The 17,655-nt window shown below is 42.2% G+C and overlaps 1 protein-coding gene across 1 annotated transcript in view; it reads left to right on the plus strand.

Annotated features, from left to right (window-relative positions):
* The window catches only part of trpc5a (transient receptor potential cation channel, subfamily C, member 5a), a 153,582-nt gene that overhangs the window by 62,238 nt on the left and 73,689 nt on the right, over positions 1 to 17,655 (plus strand). Inside the window, exons 2-7 of the mRNA XM_051944118.1 lie at positions 5,169 to 5,208; positions 5,619 to 5,721; positions 10,588 to 10,838; positions 14,916 to 15,032; positions 15,172 to 15,234; positions 16,045 to 16,182. Of these exons, the coding sequence (XP_051800078.1) occupies positions 5,176 to 5,208; positions 5,619 to 5,721; positions 10,588 to 10,838; positions 14,916 to 15,032; positions 15,172 to 15,234; positions 16,045 to 16,182 (705 nt within the window). The 5' untranslated portion in view covers positions 5,169 to 5,175. The remainder of the gene's footprint in view (positions 1 to 5,168; positions 5,209 to 5,618; positions 5,722 to 10,587; positions 10,839 to 14,915; positions 15,033 to 15,171; positions 15,235 to 16,044; positions 16,183 to 17,655) is intronic.

The following is a 17,655-nucleotide window of genomic DNA, read 5'->3' on the forward strand; positions in this document are numbered from 1 at the left end:
GGGATCGAATTGGTTCTTGATCAAAAATCACCGGTAAACAAAATTGAGCTCTGTTTGTTGAGGTAGTGAGCGAAGATATCTATTCTTTGATTAAAAGAAAAATGATTAAGAGTCGTGGTTAACAGAGGCCTGCTCTGTAACCAGGATAGCTTCAGAGTAAAGAAGAAGAAGAAGAAGAGGCGCCAAAAAACAAAAGAATCGCTCAAACGTAGTTTCTGGTAGAGAGTTAGGAAGGAAGAGAGAGAATAAAGTAAAAATGGCTGTTTTTAAGGGATTTCTCCAAACGGAGGCGGGGAAGTGTCGATTTCAGCGCGGGGGTGCTTCCCCCTCCTTCTAAGGAACAGAGTGGGGTCTACACCGAATGAATCAAGGTACAAAGAGAATTACGAAATTAAAACGCGCACAGGCGATATGTTTACTCATCCATGATCCTTAAAATATATTCTGAACAATCAAAGATAAAATAAAACTGAATATACAAGCTAATCTAAAAATATTTGAGCTATGGTTCCTAATTATATGTTTGTGTGCATTCTACTTGCTATTATATGCGTCACAATGCAAATATGGTAACATAACATACAAGGGGGAATAAAACAGTTTTCCACGTCTTTGCAACCTGAATAGAACAGAATTTTAAGATTGCACAGAAATTCATGATAATGTCATGGCATTCCGACGTCAAGAGGGGGCAATGTTGAGCTGTGGAAGAAAAAGTGAATTAACCACCCATCTTGTATTTTCTGAAATACTGAGGCTAGAAAAATGAGAGTTGATTCAAAATGCATGTTGACACCTCCCTATGTCTTTGGTAAACACAGAATAACAAAATACATTTCTGAAACATGAGTTTTAGAAGTTCTGTGACTGGACAAAGGGGAAAGTCTCTGCCAGTCTCTGCAGAAGTGAGGATCAGGTCGTGGAAATTTACGACTCTGCTTATCTATGTAAAGAGGAGCAGAGTTGGAGCCAGAGACAGAGTGGAGCCTCAGAAGAGGCTTCCAGTTCATCAAAGCATTTAAACCAGAGGTGTGAACACAGTTCTTTAAAACGTGTGAAAGCTCAGTCTCCACTTCCTAGCTGTCTGTAGAGGTCTGGGTGTCCTTCTGTTGGAGACAATAAGTGAATATGCCTGTCCCAATCTTCTTATAGGAACACGTGTCCTTTGTTTGGAAAAAGGATGTTTTCTTTAAGAGTCAGAGGTCATCATAAGTTAATTTTATGAGGTCTCTGGGAGATGGTACAGGGCTCAGTGGCCATAAAAAGATCCTCTTTGGGGCACTTTGTTTGTTTTCTTAACTTTCTGAGAGAGAGAGTTTGACCTGATCTGTGAGATGATCTTTCCTCAGGAATGTGTGGAGCCTCTTTTTATGCAGTTCCCTACATGGGAAATAATGTTTACATCAGAAAAACTGTTATTTTGGATAAAAAAAACCTCACAAATTATGATCCAAAAATGAGCAGCGCTCTGAGAAACGAGTAAATGAAAAGCCTGGAGGTAAACCTGTATGTGAATATAATTAACACTGAACAGGTCTGAACAGCTGCTCGTCTCCAGATGTTCTCTCAGCGGTACGAACATCCGAGGAGATCAGACTGCAGAGATGAACCCAACATCAGCTCTGGATCACAGAATGTTTCTGAAGCTCTGACTCACCGAAGCTTTTATTCCTCGTTTCTCTTCGTCAGTTTAAAATGGCAAACATCAGCTGCAGATTGGATCTAATGAAAGCCAGTTCCTGTGTTCAGCCACAGTCATACTCTGATTTTCAATGCTTCCACTGAGGTAATCTGTCTCTAAAGCTCCTAAGCTTCAACATTTGTGTTTTTATAAGATCTTTATAAGATCTGGAAATCAAAGTAATCAGTTCCCATTTATATTAGAAAACAGAATAAATCATGTCTATCAGATGATCCTGGTATCTTCTGTGTGTAAAAATGCTCCTTTCATTGTCTAGAACTTGTTCTGACCAACCACCTATCACACATGCTGATATGAGCCTTAAAGTTTACCCACAATGCACTTTGTAAAGCTTTCTCTGGTGGATTATCAGAAAACAGAAACATGCAGGAAACCAATGATTGTTTCTAGGACTCTGTCATTAAACTGCTGCAGATTTACTGTTCAAACCACCATACATCCCATAATACTGATGCTCAATGTTGGTTATAGATAAAATGAACAGAAACTAGATTTTTCAAAGATGCATAAGATAAATTTGGGTCCATAAATTTGTCCAAAATGACTTGAAACTTGTGGTTTTGGTTCTAAATGACTGAAAAAAGTGTCCGTAATTTAAAGATTCTACAGATTGTGATCATTTTAGCAGAACTCAGATGTTTCTCCTCCTAAATGTCATGGTTCTATCTGCTGACTGATGAAGTTCTGAAAAAGTCCATTAAAAGTGATAAATCTGGACCCACCTCTATGGAACTGTGGAAATATTCACAGTCTGAAGGTAGAACTCTGATCATTGATGAAATTACTGGAGATGAAGAACCAGATGTTGTTTGGGGTCATTTTGCTTCTTTTAGTGAAGATTTTGTCTTTCTGTGGTATTTTCACCTAATTTTATCGGGATTTTGCATCTGCTTGGTAGTTTTAGCGTTATTGTGGTAATTTTGTGTCTTTCCGTGGATATTTTGTGTCTTCTTGTGGTATGTTTACTCATTTTTGGGCCGATTTTGTGTTTTTTTGTGGTACGTTTGCCCCTTTTTGGCAGTTTGGTCTCTTTTTGTGGAAATTTTCCAGCTTTTTTAGTCTTTTTGGTGATGTGCTTTTCCTCATAAATGTCATGGTTCTACACACGTGGACAAAATTGTTGGTACCCCTCAGTTAAAGAAGGAAAAACCCACAATTCTCACTGAAATCACTTGCAACTCACAAAAGTAACAATAAATAAAAATTTATTGAAAATTAAATAATCAAAATCAGCCATCACTTTTGAATTGTTGATTAACATAATTATTTAAAAAAACAAACTAATGAAATAGGGCTGGACAAAAATGATGGTACCCATAACTTAATATTTTGTTGCACAACCTTTTGAGGCAATCACTGCAATTAAATGATTTCTGTATTTGTCAATGAGCGTTCTGCAGCTGTCAACAGGTATTTTGGCCCACTCCTCATGAGCTAACAGCTCCAGTTGTCTCAGGTTTGATGGTGTCTTCTCCAAATGGCATGTTTCAGCTCCTTCCACATATGTTCAATGGGATTCAGATCTGGGCTCATAGAAGGCCACTTTAGAATAGTCCAACGCTTTTCTCTCAGCCATTCTTGGGTGTTTTTGGCTGTGTGTTTTGGATCGTTGTCCTGTTGGAAGACCCATGACCTGCGACTGAGACCAAGCTTTCTGACACTAAGCAGCACATTTCTCTCCAGAATGCCTTGATAGTCTTCAGATTCCATCGTACCTTGCACACTTTCAAGACACCCTGTGCCAGATGCAGCAAAGCAGCCCCAAAACATTACTGAGCCTCCTCCATGTTTCGCCGTAGGGACAGTGTTCTTTTCTTCGTATGCTTGGTTTTTGAGTCTATGAACATAGAGTTGATGTGCCTTACCAAAAAGCTCCAGTTTGGTCTCATCTGTCCAAAGGACATTCTCCCAGAAGCTTTGTGGCTTGTCAACATGCATTTTTGCAAATTCCAGTCTGGCTTTTTTATGAGTTTTTTTCAGCAGTGGTGTCCTCCTTGGTCGTCTCCCATGAAGTCCACTTTGGCTCAAACAACGACGAATGGTGCGATCTGACACTGATGTACCTTGGCCTTGGAATTCACCTTTAATTTCTTTGGAGGTTGCTCTGGGCTCTTTGGATACAATTCCAACGATCCGTCTCTTCAATTTGTCATCAATTTTCCTCTTGCGGCCACGTCCAGGGAGGTTGGCTACTGTCCCGTGGGTCTTGAACTTCTGGATAATATGAGCCACTGTTGTCACAGGAACTTCAAGCTGTTTAGAGATGGTCTTATAGCCTTTACCTTTAAGATGTTTGTCTATCATTTTTTTTCGGATGTCCTGGGACAATTCTCTCCTTCGCTTTCTGTTGTCCATGTTCAGTGTGGTACACACCTTTTCACCAAACAGCAGGGTGACTACTTGTCTCCCTTTAAATAGGCAGACTGACTGATTATGAGTTTGGAAACACCTGTGATGTCAATTAAATGACACACCTGAGTTAATCATGTCACTCTGGTCAAATAGTTTTCAATCTTTTATAGAGGTACCATCATTTTTGTCCAGGCCTGTTTCATTAGTTTGTTTTTTGAAATAATTATGTTAATCAACAATTCAAAAGTGATGGCTGTTTTTGATTATTTAATTTTCAATAAATTTTTATTTATTGTTACTTTTGTGAGTTTCAAGTGATTTCAGTGAGAATTGTGGGTTTTTCCTTCTTTAACTGAGGGGTACCAACAATTTTGTCCACGTGTGTATCTGCTGGACTGATGAAGTTTTGAGGCTCAGAAATGATGGAAAAAGTCAGTTTCTAATGGACTTTTTCCATCAGTTCTGAGCAAGGGCGTCAGTTTGTTTTTAAAAGTGGGGGGGGGATGGAGGCCACAGCACATTGAGAAAATGTGGAAGAACGGTGGCAAAATGCCACAAGCTGGGCTTGAAGTCACAACCACCACACCAAAGACGGACACTCAAGCTGTTAAGCTATCAGTACATGCAGGTAGAGGGGTCTGTGGGCCGCTATAGTACTAATTCTCCCGGGCCGAAATTTTGCCCCTGCACGCCTCTGGTCGGAGCTTCCACTTGGCACTGGCGCAAATTTAGCATCTGCGCGTTTTTTTTGTTTTTTTTAACCTCACGAAGGTGTGCTGCGTGTCTGTGCAACTCTAGGCCGAGTGCGGATGGTGCGTTCAGGAGCGTCGGAATTTTCTATACTACTGAAAATAACTGGGTTTACAACGGCTTACATGTGAAGAATTTGAATGTGTTGGAGACAAAATGACCCCTGACAAAAAGTGGGGGGGCCACATCCCCACCGTCCCCCCCTAAACTGACGCCTATGGTTCTGAGCCTCAGAACTTGAAAATCTGGACCCACCTCTATGTTCTTCGAGGGTCTGAACTCTGAAAATATTCCTCGTATGAAGGTTGAACTTCTTCTGATGTTTCCTCCTGGTTCTAACTCTGTTCTCTCTTCTTTATTCCAGATTCACCATGAATCCCATGACACAGCTCTACTACAAGAAGGTTAGTCAAACCCTCCGACCGTCTGAAACCTGAAGGACTCCTGAGATGTTCTGTTTTACAAACGGCTGAAACTCTTAAGATAAAAGATCTAGAGAAGACAGAAATATGGGACTTTATCCATCGGGAATGAAATAATACCAGAGTTTATCACAGGGAGCTTCATGCTTTCTTCACCATCAAACTGTGTTTTCAGGAAGAGTCCTCTTTGGAAAAAGATCAATAAATCTATGGATGTATAATTTAATGTTCAGGTCTGTTAGTTGTTGAGTTTGATCTCCTGATGGTTAAAGAACCAGCTTCCTGCCACACAGATGTGTTGTTTTTACTTCTTTCTGCTGCGTGAATGTATTTATCTGCTGGTGGACTTCTAGGAGACCAAACATCACTATTTGTTTCTGTCTGTGTTCCAGGCGACGTACTCGCCGTACCGTGACCGCATCCCACTGCAGATCGTACGAGCCGAGGTGGAGCTGTCGGCCGAGGAGCGAGCATACCTCACCGCCGTGGAGAAAGGTGATCACCTGTCCTCACCTGGTGGATGAGCTGACGCTTCAGAAAGAAGTCACATCATTCCTGCAGCTGTGGCTGCTAGATCGCTCATAATAGACTTTTAGGTTCAAACACGCTGCATCACCTGTAGACTAAATATCCCAGTATGACACGTTTCCTGCTCTAAGTTTACACAGAAATGATTAATAATAAAACTGAACACCAGTTTTTGTTTGTTACCAATTTCCAGTGGCCAATAATTATTCATTTTAGTAAAGTTTGACAATCCTGACCAATTTTAGACACATTTTGAGTCATTTTGGGCAGATTTGGAAATTTAAAAAAAAAAAAAATTCTAAATCGTTTTTGGACATTTTAGTTATTGTTGGACTAATTTTGAGCATTTTTGAATCACTTCTGCAAAATTTTAAGGCACTTACAAGACATTTTAAAACCTAGAACTGGAACCTTATCTTGTCAGACTTTAACACATCAGATTGTACTGATTTTAGAGCATCAACAGTTGGTGAAATGTGGACCAAAGACTGGCTTTTAGTAGAAATATGGACCATCCACTTATAGACACTTACAGGAACTTTCTGGGGACATAATACCACTCTTGATTGAAAATTTTGCATGTTTTCCATTTTCAGTGGCCAATAGTAATTAATCTTAGGTCTTTTTGAAAATTTTGAGTAATTTCACACATGTAATACTTCCTCCGGCCTCTTCAGTAGCTCCGTCTTTGTCAGAGTTTAACTGTTTTCAGTTTTTTTTGGGTTCTTTCGACTTTTCCTACCCATGCCAGTTGTGTATTATTTTATGTCCCGTGGATATGGAACACATTTAGAGGCAATATTGCAGCAGAAACCTCGGTTATTCGAGGGAGAAGCTGCTGGAACTACAAACAATGGGACGAGCCGCCATTGTTCACCCCATCCCAGAGGATTTGCGCCATAGGTACCGCGGCTGCCGAGTGGGGGCTAAGCTAAAGGCTAAACTCCGGGCTAAGCGGTGGTGGTATAAGCCAGATGTTTCCTCTGTGCTTATGGGGAATGTGAACTCTCTGTCCAACAAGACTGATGAGCTGGCTACCCTTGTGAGAAACCAGTGAACCTACAGGGAGTCCAGCCTAATGTGTCTCACCAGCAGCATGTCAGATGCTAGTGTAGAGCTACCTGGATTCCACCTGGTGAGAACGGACAGAGATAGTAAACACAGTGGCAAGAGGAAAGAAGTGGGGCCCATGCTGTATGCTAACAGATGGTGCAACCCGGGACATGTTACTGTGAAGGACAGGATCTGCTCCCGGGACACTGACCTGTTAGCGGTGAGTCTACGGCTGTTTTACATGCCAAGAGAATATTCTCACACCATTGCCATCACTGTTTATGTTCCTCTGTGAGCGCATGCAGACACTGCGTGTGACATCCTTCACTCCGTCATGTCCAGAGTACAAACACACCACCCTGAGGCCTTCATCCTCATTTCGGGGGGTTTCAATCATGTTTCACTGGACAATACACTGCAGGACTTCTATCAGTTTGTGGACTGCCCCACCACACTGAACAGGACAATGGATCTCCTCTATGCTAACTGTCAGGAAGCATACTCAGCCTCCCCCCTCCTCCCACTGGGGAAGTCAGACCAGAACCTGGTCTTTCTCCAGCCCCAGTACACTCTCAGGATCCGGAGCCAACCTACCACCACCCGCTCCTTCAGGAAATGGTCTCCTGAGGCAGAGGAGGCTCTGAGAGACTGTTTTGAGTCCGCCGACTGGAGTGTACTGCAGGAGCCACACAGTGAGGACATTGAGGGGGTCACAGACTGCATCATGGACTACCTGAACTTCTGCAGGGACACTGTCCTCCCTGTTTCCCCAACAATAAACCCTGGAACAGGAACCTACGCCAGGATCCTGTTTGTGGATTTCAGTTCTGCTTTTAATACAGTCATCCCTGCCCTGCTCCAGGACAAGCTCCTCCACCTGCAGATGGATCACAGACTTTCTGTCTGACAGGAAGCAGCATGTGAAGCTGGGGAAGCAAGTCTCCGAGACCAGGACCATCAGCACTGGCTCCCCCCAAGGCTGTGTTCTTTCCCCACTGCTGTTCTCCCTGTACACCAACAGCTGCACCTCCAGGCACCAGTCCGTCAAACTCCTGAAGTTTGCTGATGACACCACCCTCATTGGACTCATCTCTGATGGGGATGAGTCTGCTTACAGACTGGAGGTAGCCAACCTGGTGACCTGGTGCAGCAGGAACAACCTGGAGCTCAACGCCCAGAAGACAGTGGAGATGGTGGTGGACTTCAGGAGGAACACAGCCCCCCCCTGCTCCCATCAAGCTCTTTGACTCCACAGTGCTCACCGTGGAGTCTTTCTGCTTTTTGGGATCCATCATCTCCCAGGACCTGAAGTGGGAGCTGAACATCACCTCCATAACCAAGAAGGCACAGCAGAGGATGTACTTCCTGAGGCAGCTGAAGAAGTTCAACCTGCCAAAGACTATGATGGTGCACTTCTACACGGCCATCATAGAGTCCATCCTCTCCTCCTCCATCACCGTCTGGTACCCTGCAGCCACCGCTCGGGACAAGAGCAGGCTGCAGGACATCATCCGCTCTGCTGAGAAGGTGATCAGATGTAACCTGCCATCTCTCCAGGATCTGTACACCTCTAGGACTTTAAGGCGTGCAACCGAGATCTTGGCCGACCCCTCTCACCCTGGACACAAACTTTTTGAACCCCTCCCCTCAGACGGGAGGCTGCGGTCCATCAGGACTAAAACCTCTCGCCACAAGAACGGCTTCTTCCCCTCTGCTGCATCGCTGATGAACACTGTGTCACTGCAAATCAGCTCTGTTAACTATATTAATTACTACTGTGTAGTAACTGCACATACCTTGTCTATTGTTTATTTTATTTTATAATTCTTACATCTCTTTACTTACTATTTTATTTGTACACTGCTCAAAAAAATTAAAGGAACACTTTTTAATCTAAGTATTGCATCAAATCAAATTTGATCTTATTTATTTATTCATTTTTATTTATTTATTTATTTTATTTATTTTTACTGTGAAAAAAGATGGCGTTTCCTCAGTCCTCTTTTTATGTTTTCTGTTAAAATCTGTCCCACATATCTTTCTATGTGTGTGTGTGTGTGTGTGTGTGTGTGTAAGTGAGTGTGTTTGCTGTATGTGGATTGGTGGGTTGCGGGGGTGGGGTGTGGGGGAGAGGTGGTTGTATTTCTCATTGTATTTTTATTAATTTTAATTTATTTTGTCCCTTTATTTCTCTGTAAAGCACTTTGTGCTACAAATTTTGTATGAAAAGTGCTATGCAAATAAAGTTTGATTGATTGATTGATTGAAATCAGTGAAACATGTGGGATACTGATCTGGTCAAGTAACTGAGGGGCTTTTTAGTCAGCTTCAGCTGCTTTGGTGTTCATAAAATTAACAACAGATGCACTAGAGGGGTAACAATGAGACACCCCCCAAAACAGGAATGAGTTTACAGGTGAAGGCCACTGATGTTTTTCCTTCCTGATGTTTTCTGACTGTTATTCACTAGTTTTGCATTTGGCTAGGGTCAGAGTCACTTCTGGTAGCATGAGGCGATACCTGGACCCTACAGAGGTTCCACAGACAGTCCAACTCCTCCAGGATGAAACATCAATGCGTGCCATCACCAGAAGGTTTGCTGTGTCTCCCAGCACATTCTCAAGAGCATGGAGGAGATTCCAGGAGACAGACAGTTAGTCTGGGAGAGCTGGACAGGACTGTAGAAGGTCCTCAACCCATCAGCAGGACAGGTATCTGCTCCTTTGTGCAAGGAGGACCAGGATGAGCACTGCAATAGCTCCACAGAATGAGCTCCAGTAGACCACTGGTGTGAATGTCTCTGACCAAACAATCAGAAAGAGATGTAATGAGAGTGGTCTGAGGGCCCAGCGTCCTCTAGTGCCCGCTGTGCTCGCTGACCGGCACCGTGGAGCTCGGCTGGCATTTGTCATAGAACACAGGAATCTGCAGATCCACCACTGGTGCCCTGTGCTTTTCACAGATGAGAGCAGGTTCACCCTGAGCACATGTGACAGACATGAAAGGGTCTGGAGAAGCCGTGGAGAACGTTATGCTGCCTGTAACATTGTTCAGTGTGACTGGTTTGGTGGTGGGTCAGTGATGGTGTGGGGAGGCATATCCATGGAGGGACATAGAGACCTCTACAGGCTGGACAATGGCATTCTGACTGCCTTTAGGTATCAGGATGAAATCCTTTGACCCATTGTCAGACCCTACATTGGTGCAGTGGTCCTGGATTCCTTCTGGTGTAGACAATGCCCAGTCTTATGTGGTAAGAGAACTCATGCAGTTCCTGGAGGATGAAGGAACTGATACCATTAGCTGGCCCCCACGCTCACCTGACCTGAATCCAATAGAACACCTTTGGAACATTATGTTTTGTTCCATCAGACACCATCAGGTTGCTCCTCAGACTGTCCAGGAGCTCAGTGATGCCCTGGTCCAGTTCTGGGAGGAGATACTCCAGGACACCATCCATCGTCTCATTCAGAGCTTGTCCTGACATCGTCAGTCTGCATACAAGCACATGGAGGCCATACAAACTACTGAATACCATTTTGAGCTGCTGCCAAGGAATTTCAGAAAGATGGACCAGCCTGCCACATCAGTTTTTCACTTGGATTTTGGGGTGTCTTGAATTTAACCCTCCTGGGGGGTTGATCATTTTCATTCCCATCAAACAATGTGGCACTTTTCACAGAGGATCATCATAAAACACATCATAAAACTAAATTAAATATTAAAAGCCATTGTTAGCAGGATTGTCTTGATCATTAGATTTTGGTTTTGTCCTTCCAGGTGACTATGCGGGGGTGAAACACGCCCTGCGGGAGGCCGAGGTCTACTACAACATGGATGTGAACTGTCTGGACCCTCTGGGCCGCAGCGCTCTGCTCATCGCCATCGAGAACGAGAACCTGGAGATCATGGAGCTGCTGCTGGACCACGGCATCCACACAGGAGATGCTCTGCTCTATGCCATCAGGAAGGAGGTGGTGGGAGCCGTGGAGCTGCTGCTGTCTCACCGGAGGCCCAGTGGGGAGAAGCAGGTCGGTCTGAACGTTCATACATGAGGGGATACTCAGCAGCACATCCAGGAGCAGATTTAGAGGCAGATGCTGGGTTTGTCTGCTCCTTGCCTTTCTCTGTATGTCTACAAGAACATGTTGAGTTAAAGAGTAGCAGTTAGAGGGATGGAGGAGGAGAGAGTCAGAGGAGGAGGAGGTTCATCAGAGTGTTCATCTGTGCAAAGAAGGAAGGAAACGAGGAGATTTTTCTTTATTTAAAAAAACAGTAAAAGAGAAGAGAAGAAAAAAACTGATGTAAACGACAAAAACAAGACAGAAAATGACAAAAACGAGAAAGAAAAAGACGGAAACGAGACAGAAAAAGACAAAAATGAGAGAAAACGACAGAAACGAGACATAAGACAGAAACAAGACATAAAAGGACAGAAATGAGACGGAAAACGACAAAAAAGAAAGAAAACGACAAACACGAAACAGAAATAGACAAAAACGAAACAGAAATAGACAAAAACGAAACAGAAAAAGACAAAAACGAGAAAACGACAGAAACGAGACATAAAAGGACAGAAATGTGACAAAAAGAGAAACGAGACAGAAAACGACAGAAACGAGACATAAAAGGACAGAAATGTGACAAAAAGAGAAACGAGACAGAAAACGACAGAAACGAGACATAAAAGGACAGAAATGTGACAAAAAGAGAAACGAGACAGAAAACGACAGAAACGAGACCGAAAACGACAAAAACGAGTCATAAACGCCAGAAGGAGGGTCATCAGAGAACTGACCTGAGGAGAGAAGACTGAAGGAAACGAAGATATTTTTCATTTTTTATTAAAAACAAACCCAGTAAAGGAGAAGAAAAGCGTTGTTCTTCTTCCACATCCATTCCTGGACCGTCTGAGGCGACCAGGTTCCTCGTCGCCATGGCAACCAGCCCTTGGCTGAAGCAGAGGATTGTGGGAAGCTTTTGGTTTCCTCTCAGCTGGACGTGGATGTGGACAAATTTGTTCTGTTTTAATCTTCTACTGTTTTTCTCACTTTCTGTTTCTTTCCACATCTTCTTTATTTTTTTCTTCTACACATTTGTCATCTCCTCTCAGACATTAGATGCTTCTTTTACACATTTTTATGCATGCAGGTTACAGTTTTGGTGAATCTGATTCATGCACACGGTTTATTTATTGCAAATTTTTAAACCAAACTGGGGGAATAAAATGATTTTAATTTAATGTAACAATATTAAGGAGAACTTTGGTTAGGGTTTTTCAGATAAAGTATCTTCAGAAAGATGAAAATTCAACTATTTTTACTGTTTTTGAACAAAATCTTTTAAAAATCCATGCCTAAATTAGACTAAAATGAGGATTCCTGCTCCTCGTGTTTGCTTCTGCTGTTATCTTTATCGGCTGTTTCAGCTCCATAGCCTTTATTTAAGGCCCTGTCACACTCTAGCATATAGAGCCAGCGTATGAGGAACGTATGGACTTTTTGGGCATACGCTGAAACAGGGGTATGCTGGAATACGTTTCGACTATGCCGGGGTACGTCGGTGTACGCTGACGGCTAAGACATTTTTTGAACATGCACAAAAAATTTTCAGCGTATGCCGACGTTTGAATTTTACGCTCCTCATATGTTCATCATACGCTGAACACGCTAAAGGTACGCTGAAGGTACGTTACTCATACGTCGAGTACGCTTCTCATACGTTGAAATTGAGTGGGTCAGGAAACCTAGCGTATGAGGAACGTATCGAATATTTCGAAAAATTGTTTATACGCACAACTTTTCAGCGTATGAGGTTGATTTTCGGTTAATGACCGTTAGAGTAATGTGAGCCTAGCGTACAGTCAGCGTATGTGAGCGTATGCAAGCGTATGTGATGTGATGTGTGTAACAATAGGAACTATTGTTTAGTTCCGTGTTGACACACGGACTTGTTTTTGTGTGACACCGCCCGAGTTAGCAGACCGAGCTGAATGTATGTACCTTACACGCCAAAGTTTTATTAAAGTCTATAACCTAGTTGGGTTGAAACAGTACCCAGTGTGTCTGCTTCTTGAGAAGATAGAACAGACCATAACAATGTGTATTTGAGTTGGACTATACCGACGTATGAGTGACGTACCTTCAGCGTACCTCTAACGTGTTCAGCGTATGAGGAACGTATGAGCATAAAATTCATACGTCGGCATACACTGAAAATTTTTGTGCATGTTCAAAAAATTTTTTGGCCGTCAGCGTACATCAGCGTACACCGACGTACCCCGGCGTAGTCGAAACGTATTCCAGCATACCCCTAGCGTGTTTCAGCGTATGTCAGCCTATGCCCAAAAAGTCCATACGTTCCCTATACGCTGGCGAGAGTGTGACAGAGATGGGGGTTGATGTGCTGCAACATCACCAAGATTTGTTACAGTTGGCAGTGGAGTATGCTAGACACAGAAGAAGAAGGCGTAGAATGAGACGTTAGGCTGACGTTCCGCATACGTTTCTCATACGTCGGAGGTACGCTGATATACGTTACTCATACGTCGGTATACGTCCAACTCAAATACACATCACATCACATACGCTGACATACGCTATTCGTACATTACTCATACGCTGACAGTACGCTAGGCTCACGTTACTCTAACGGTCATTAACCAAAAATCGACCGAATACGCTGAAAAGTTGTGCATATAAACAATTTTTTGAAATATTCAATACGTTCCTCAGACGCTGGCTCTATACGCTAGAGTGTGACAGCGCCCTTAGGATGAGATGATTCTCTCCTCCTAAACCTCCAGCAGACGCTACACACGGCTGTCGGTCCTGGTGTTGTTGTCGTGGTTGCCGTGAGGTTGCTAGGTAACCGGCAGAGCCTCCAGGAAGCGGCTGTTCTGAAGCGTTTAACTGCCGTGAAGCTGCTCCTGTTGCATTCTGTAGGCATTAAATATCAACCAGGTGTGCTACAGGTGCATGCAGTCCTGGCAGAATAGTCTGAATTCAGGTTTATTTTAACCAATTTCCAACAAAAATCAACCCAAATATTATTGCTTAACAGATATTTGCTGCATTTATTTACAGTTTTTGAATGTTATGTTTTAACGTGCATTTTTTTTCCTCTTGCTAACGAATTTAAAACTAATTTTGAACGTTTTTGAATCATTTTTGAACAATTTTAAGTTATTTTTTGATTCATTTTGCATGTTTTTAAAATAATTTTTACAGAATTTTAGGTCACTACAACAACCAGCCCGTTAAGACACGAGACTTTTTGAAATCCTCTGATAATTATTCATTTGAGCTCCAAGCAGCAGTTTCTGGCTGTTTTGTCCTCAAGTTTAATTTTTCCTGCAGCTCTGTGGAAACAGAACAACTCAGAAACATCTTCTGTTCAGTTTGACACAGAATGATGGAAAATATTTATTTTACAGAGACCTAAAATAAAAACAATCTGCAATAAACACTTCAGCTGGAAAGTCTCTGATTTTTACACTGAAGGCTTCAGAGTTCCACGAGGAGGGGAGATTGTTAATTTTTTTTGTATAATCTATTTAGTTTAATCAGGTTATTTTAGTAAATGTTTCAGTGAGATTCTGATGAAAATTACAGCTTGAATGTTTGATTGAACGAGACGTAACAGATGAGTAGTTCAGGGACCGTCGGAAAGTTGAAAATCTGATGATTCTTTTGACAAATTGTGGATTTTTGGTGTTTTTTTTTTTCTAGGATAAGATGCCTTTTAGTTTCCAATAACGAATAGATAAACTGAACAAAATCTGAGACATGGAAGCATTACTGACATCTAAAACAACTTTCTCTTTAACCTGTATTTCTTGTTCTTTCTATCTCTGATGGAACCATGTCGGTAAATAAACTCTGGAGCTCCAGCAGGTGGTCTGAGCTCTAAATAACGTACCTCTGCAGCAGAAACTTCTTTTATGCATTACTTAAATCAGTTCTAATCTGGCTGAAGTGGCTCTAATTTGATTCATCCTGTGAGTTGTTTCCTTAATCAGAGCTTTTAATCACATGCTGAAAGCTCTGTTTCTATTTCCTGTTTAGCTGCTGGAACATCAGATTATGTTCTCCTGGTTTCTCCTCCAGGTTCCCTCTCTGATGATGGACAGTCAGTTCTCAGAGTTCACCCCAGATATAACTCCCATCATGCTCGCTGCTCACACCAACAACTACGAGATCATCAAGCTGCTCGTCCAGCGGAAGGTAAAACACTTTCAGATTAATACGCCTGGTGCTAGGTCTATAGCAGCATAAACAGGTAGAAACCTGTCTGAGCTGCTAAATTCTGACTGTCTCTGAACATGTTGTCCCTGTGATGATGTTTTGTTGCGTCTCGCTGCAGGTCACCATCCCCAGACCTCATCAGATCCGCTGTGACTGTGTGGAGTGTGTGTCCAGTTCAGAGGTGAGTCAGTATTTTAAGAAACTCTGAAAGTTTGGTCTGATTTATAAAGGTCAGGATCCAGATGTTTGACTCGGAACACAATATTTTAGTTTGATTAAGGTTTACAAGACTGAATATCTGATAATTTAGTGGTACTTTTTGTCATTAATTTGTCACTCAGGCTGCAGTCTTCAGCCGGGTGGTTGGTTGCTTGTTTAGATGATTGATTGGTTGGTAGGCTGGTTGGTTGGGGTTAGGGTTAGAGTTGCTATCCCTGACCCTAACCTTAGCCCTGTTTGTGCATTTTGTTCTAAAAGTTGAGTTTAAACACACAGTTCATCGGCCAACATGTAGATCTTCTGACAGCAGCTAACTGGGCTGTTTTAAGTTCCTCAAGAAGACAAAAAAAGACCACAGAGATGCAAAACAACTACTAAAGGACACAAAATGACCACAAAGAGACAGAAAGCAATCACAAAAAGATATAAAATGACTAAAAGAGACACCAAGCAACCACAAAATGACTCAAGAGAAGCTAAAACCATAACAATGCATAAAATGACCCAAAAAGTTACACCTCAACCCCAAAAAGACATAAATTGACCTCAAAGAGACAAAACAACCACACACAAAAATGTTGATTTAGAAAGAAGGTAGAAGGTCTAGAACTAAGACTTTTGAGGAACATCCTCATCTTCAGTCCTTTAAAACTTCATAATACTAACAAAGTTTCTGGTTGTTGGGAGTTAACTAGGTTTCTACTTTCGATGTTGATGTTGTGAAGCAGCTTCTGGATCCCAGAAGGAATAATCGTTGTTCTTGTGTCTGCAGGTGGACAGCCTTCGACACTCTCGCTCTCGACTCAACATTTACAAAGCTCTGGCGTCTCCGTCGCTCATCGCTCTGTCCAGTGAAGACCCCATCCTCACCGCCTTCAGGCTGGGCTGGGAGCTCAAAGAACTCAGCAAGGTTTGGCAGGTTTTACCTCAGGAACAGGAACTTTAGAGTTCTCAGGTTTTACCTCAGGAACAGGAACTTTAGAGTTCTCAGGTTTTACCTCAGGAACAGGAACTTTAGAGTTCTCAGGTTTTACCTCAGGAACAGGAACTTTAGAGTTCTCAGGTTTTACCTCAGGAACAGGAACTTTAGAGTTGTTTTAGGTTTTACCTCAAGAACACAATGCATTTTTTTTTTTTGTTAGAGACAAGTTTGATGTGTGGAAAACTTCAGTTCTGAACTAAACCTTGTAAATCATCATTTTTTAGAACAATTTCTCCTCTACTGTCTCTGCATTACCAGGAATTTATAAAACACCAAATCTAGATATTTCTAAAGATCTCTGCAGGTTCATATATTTATACTTTTAGAGATATTTTTGAAATAAAGAGGACACACACTGAAATTTGAACAACAATATCTGAGGAATTATCGAAGATAAAAACCTGAAATTATCTATGTTATTTCTCATCATGTCACTGATTCAGAATCTGGAATATTGGAGAAGCAGATCAAACAATCTCTGATTATGGGGGAGTTGAATCATAAAAACAATTTTAATCCATCATGAAAAAGTCTCAATTTTGAGTGCATGTTAACTAAAAAACTGAATGTGTAGAAGTCAACTAGAGATATTTTCTGAACCATATGTAGCTGGAGGTCACATTAATACTAAACTTACCACATAAAACACTTCTAATATGAAATACTTGATCACAAAGATTATAAAAAGTTTATTTTTTGCTGTAATTTCATAACTGACTGAGCAGATTTGACAGGTTGTAGCACAAACACTAAAATCTTGGTCAAAAGTCTAATCCATGTAGAGCAGTGAAGTTTGTAAATGGTTTTTTCAATGTTCTTTAAACATAACTAGAGGGCAGGAAGTGAAACTTTATCTGATGAAATGTTCATCCTAGGGCTGCACAGTGGGATAGTGGTTAGCACTTTCACTTTGCATCAAGAAGATCCCCGGTTCAAATCCCGGCCTGTTCCTGGGATCTTTCTGCATGGAGTTTGCATGTTCTCCCTGTGCATGCGTGGGTTTTCTCCGGGTACTCCGGCTTCCTCCCACAGTCCAAAAACATGCTGAGGTTAATTGGTTACTCTAAACTGTCCGTAGGTGTGAATGTGAGTGTGATTGTGTGTCTGTATATGTAGCCCTGTGACAGACTGGTGACCTGTCCAGGGTGTCCCCTGCCTTCACCTGAGTCAGCTGGGATAGACTCCAGCACCCCCCATGACCCTAGTGAGGATAAAGCGGTGTACGATGGATGGATGAATGTTCATCCTAAAATCCTGCTGGAATCCTCAGAAAGACGTCATACAGCGCCACACCCTGGCAGGATGTTTCTGCTGGGTGAAAAACAGGCTTCAGGTTTACTAATTTGTCATTAGGGATCCAAAACTGAACAGAACTTTGGGAGTTTCTCGCTTCCAGATCTG

The sequence above is a fragment of the Acanthochromis polyacanthus genome, chromosome 23 (assembly GCF_021347895.1).
Source record: "Acanthochromis polyacanthus isolate Apoly-LR-REF ecotype Palm Island chromosome 23, KAUST_Apoly_ChrSc, whole genome shotgun sequence".
In the NCBI taxonomy this organism is placed as follows: Eukaryota; Metazoa; Chordata; class Actinopteri; family Pomacentridae; genus Acanthochromis; species Acanthochromis polyacanthus.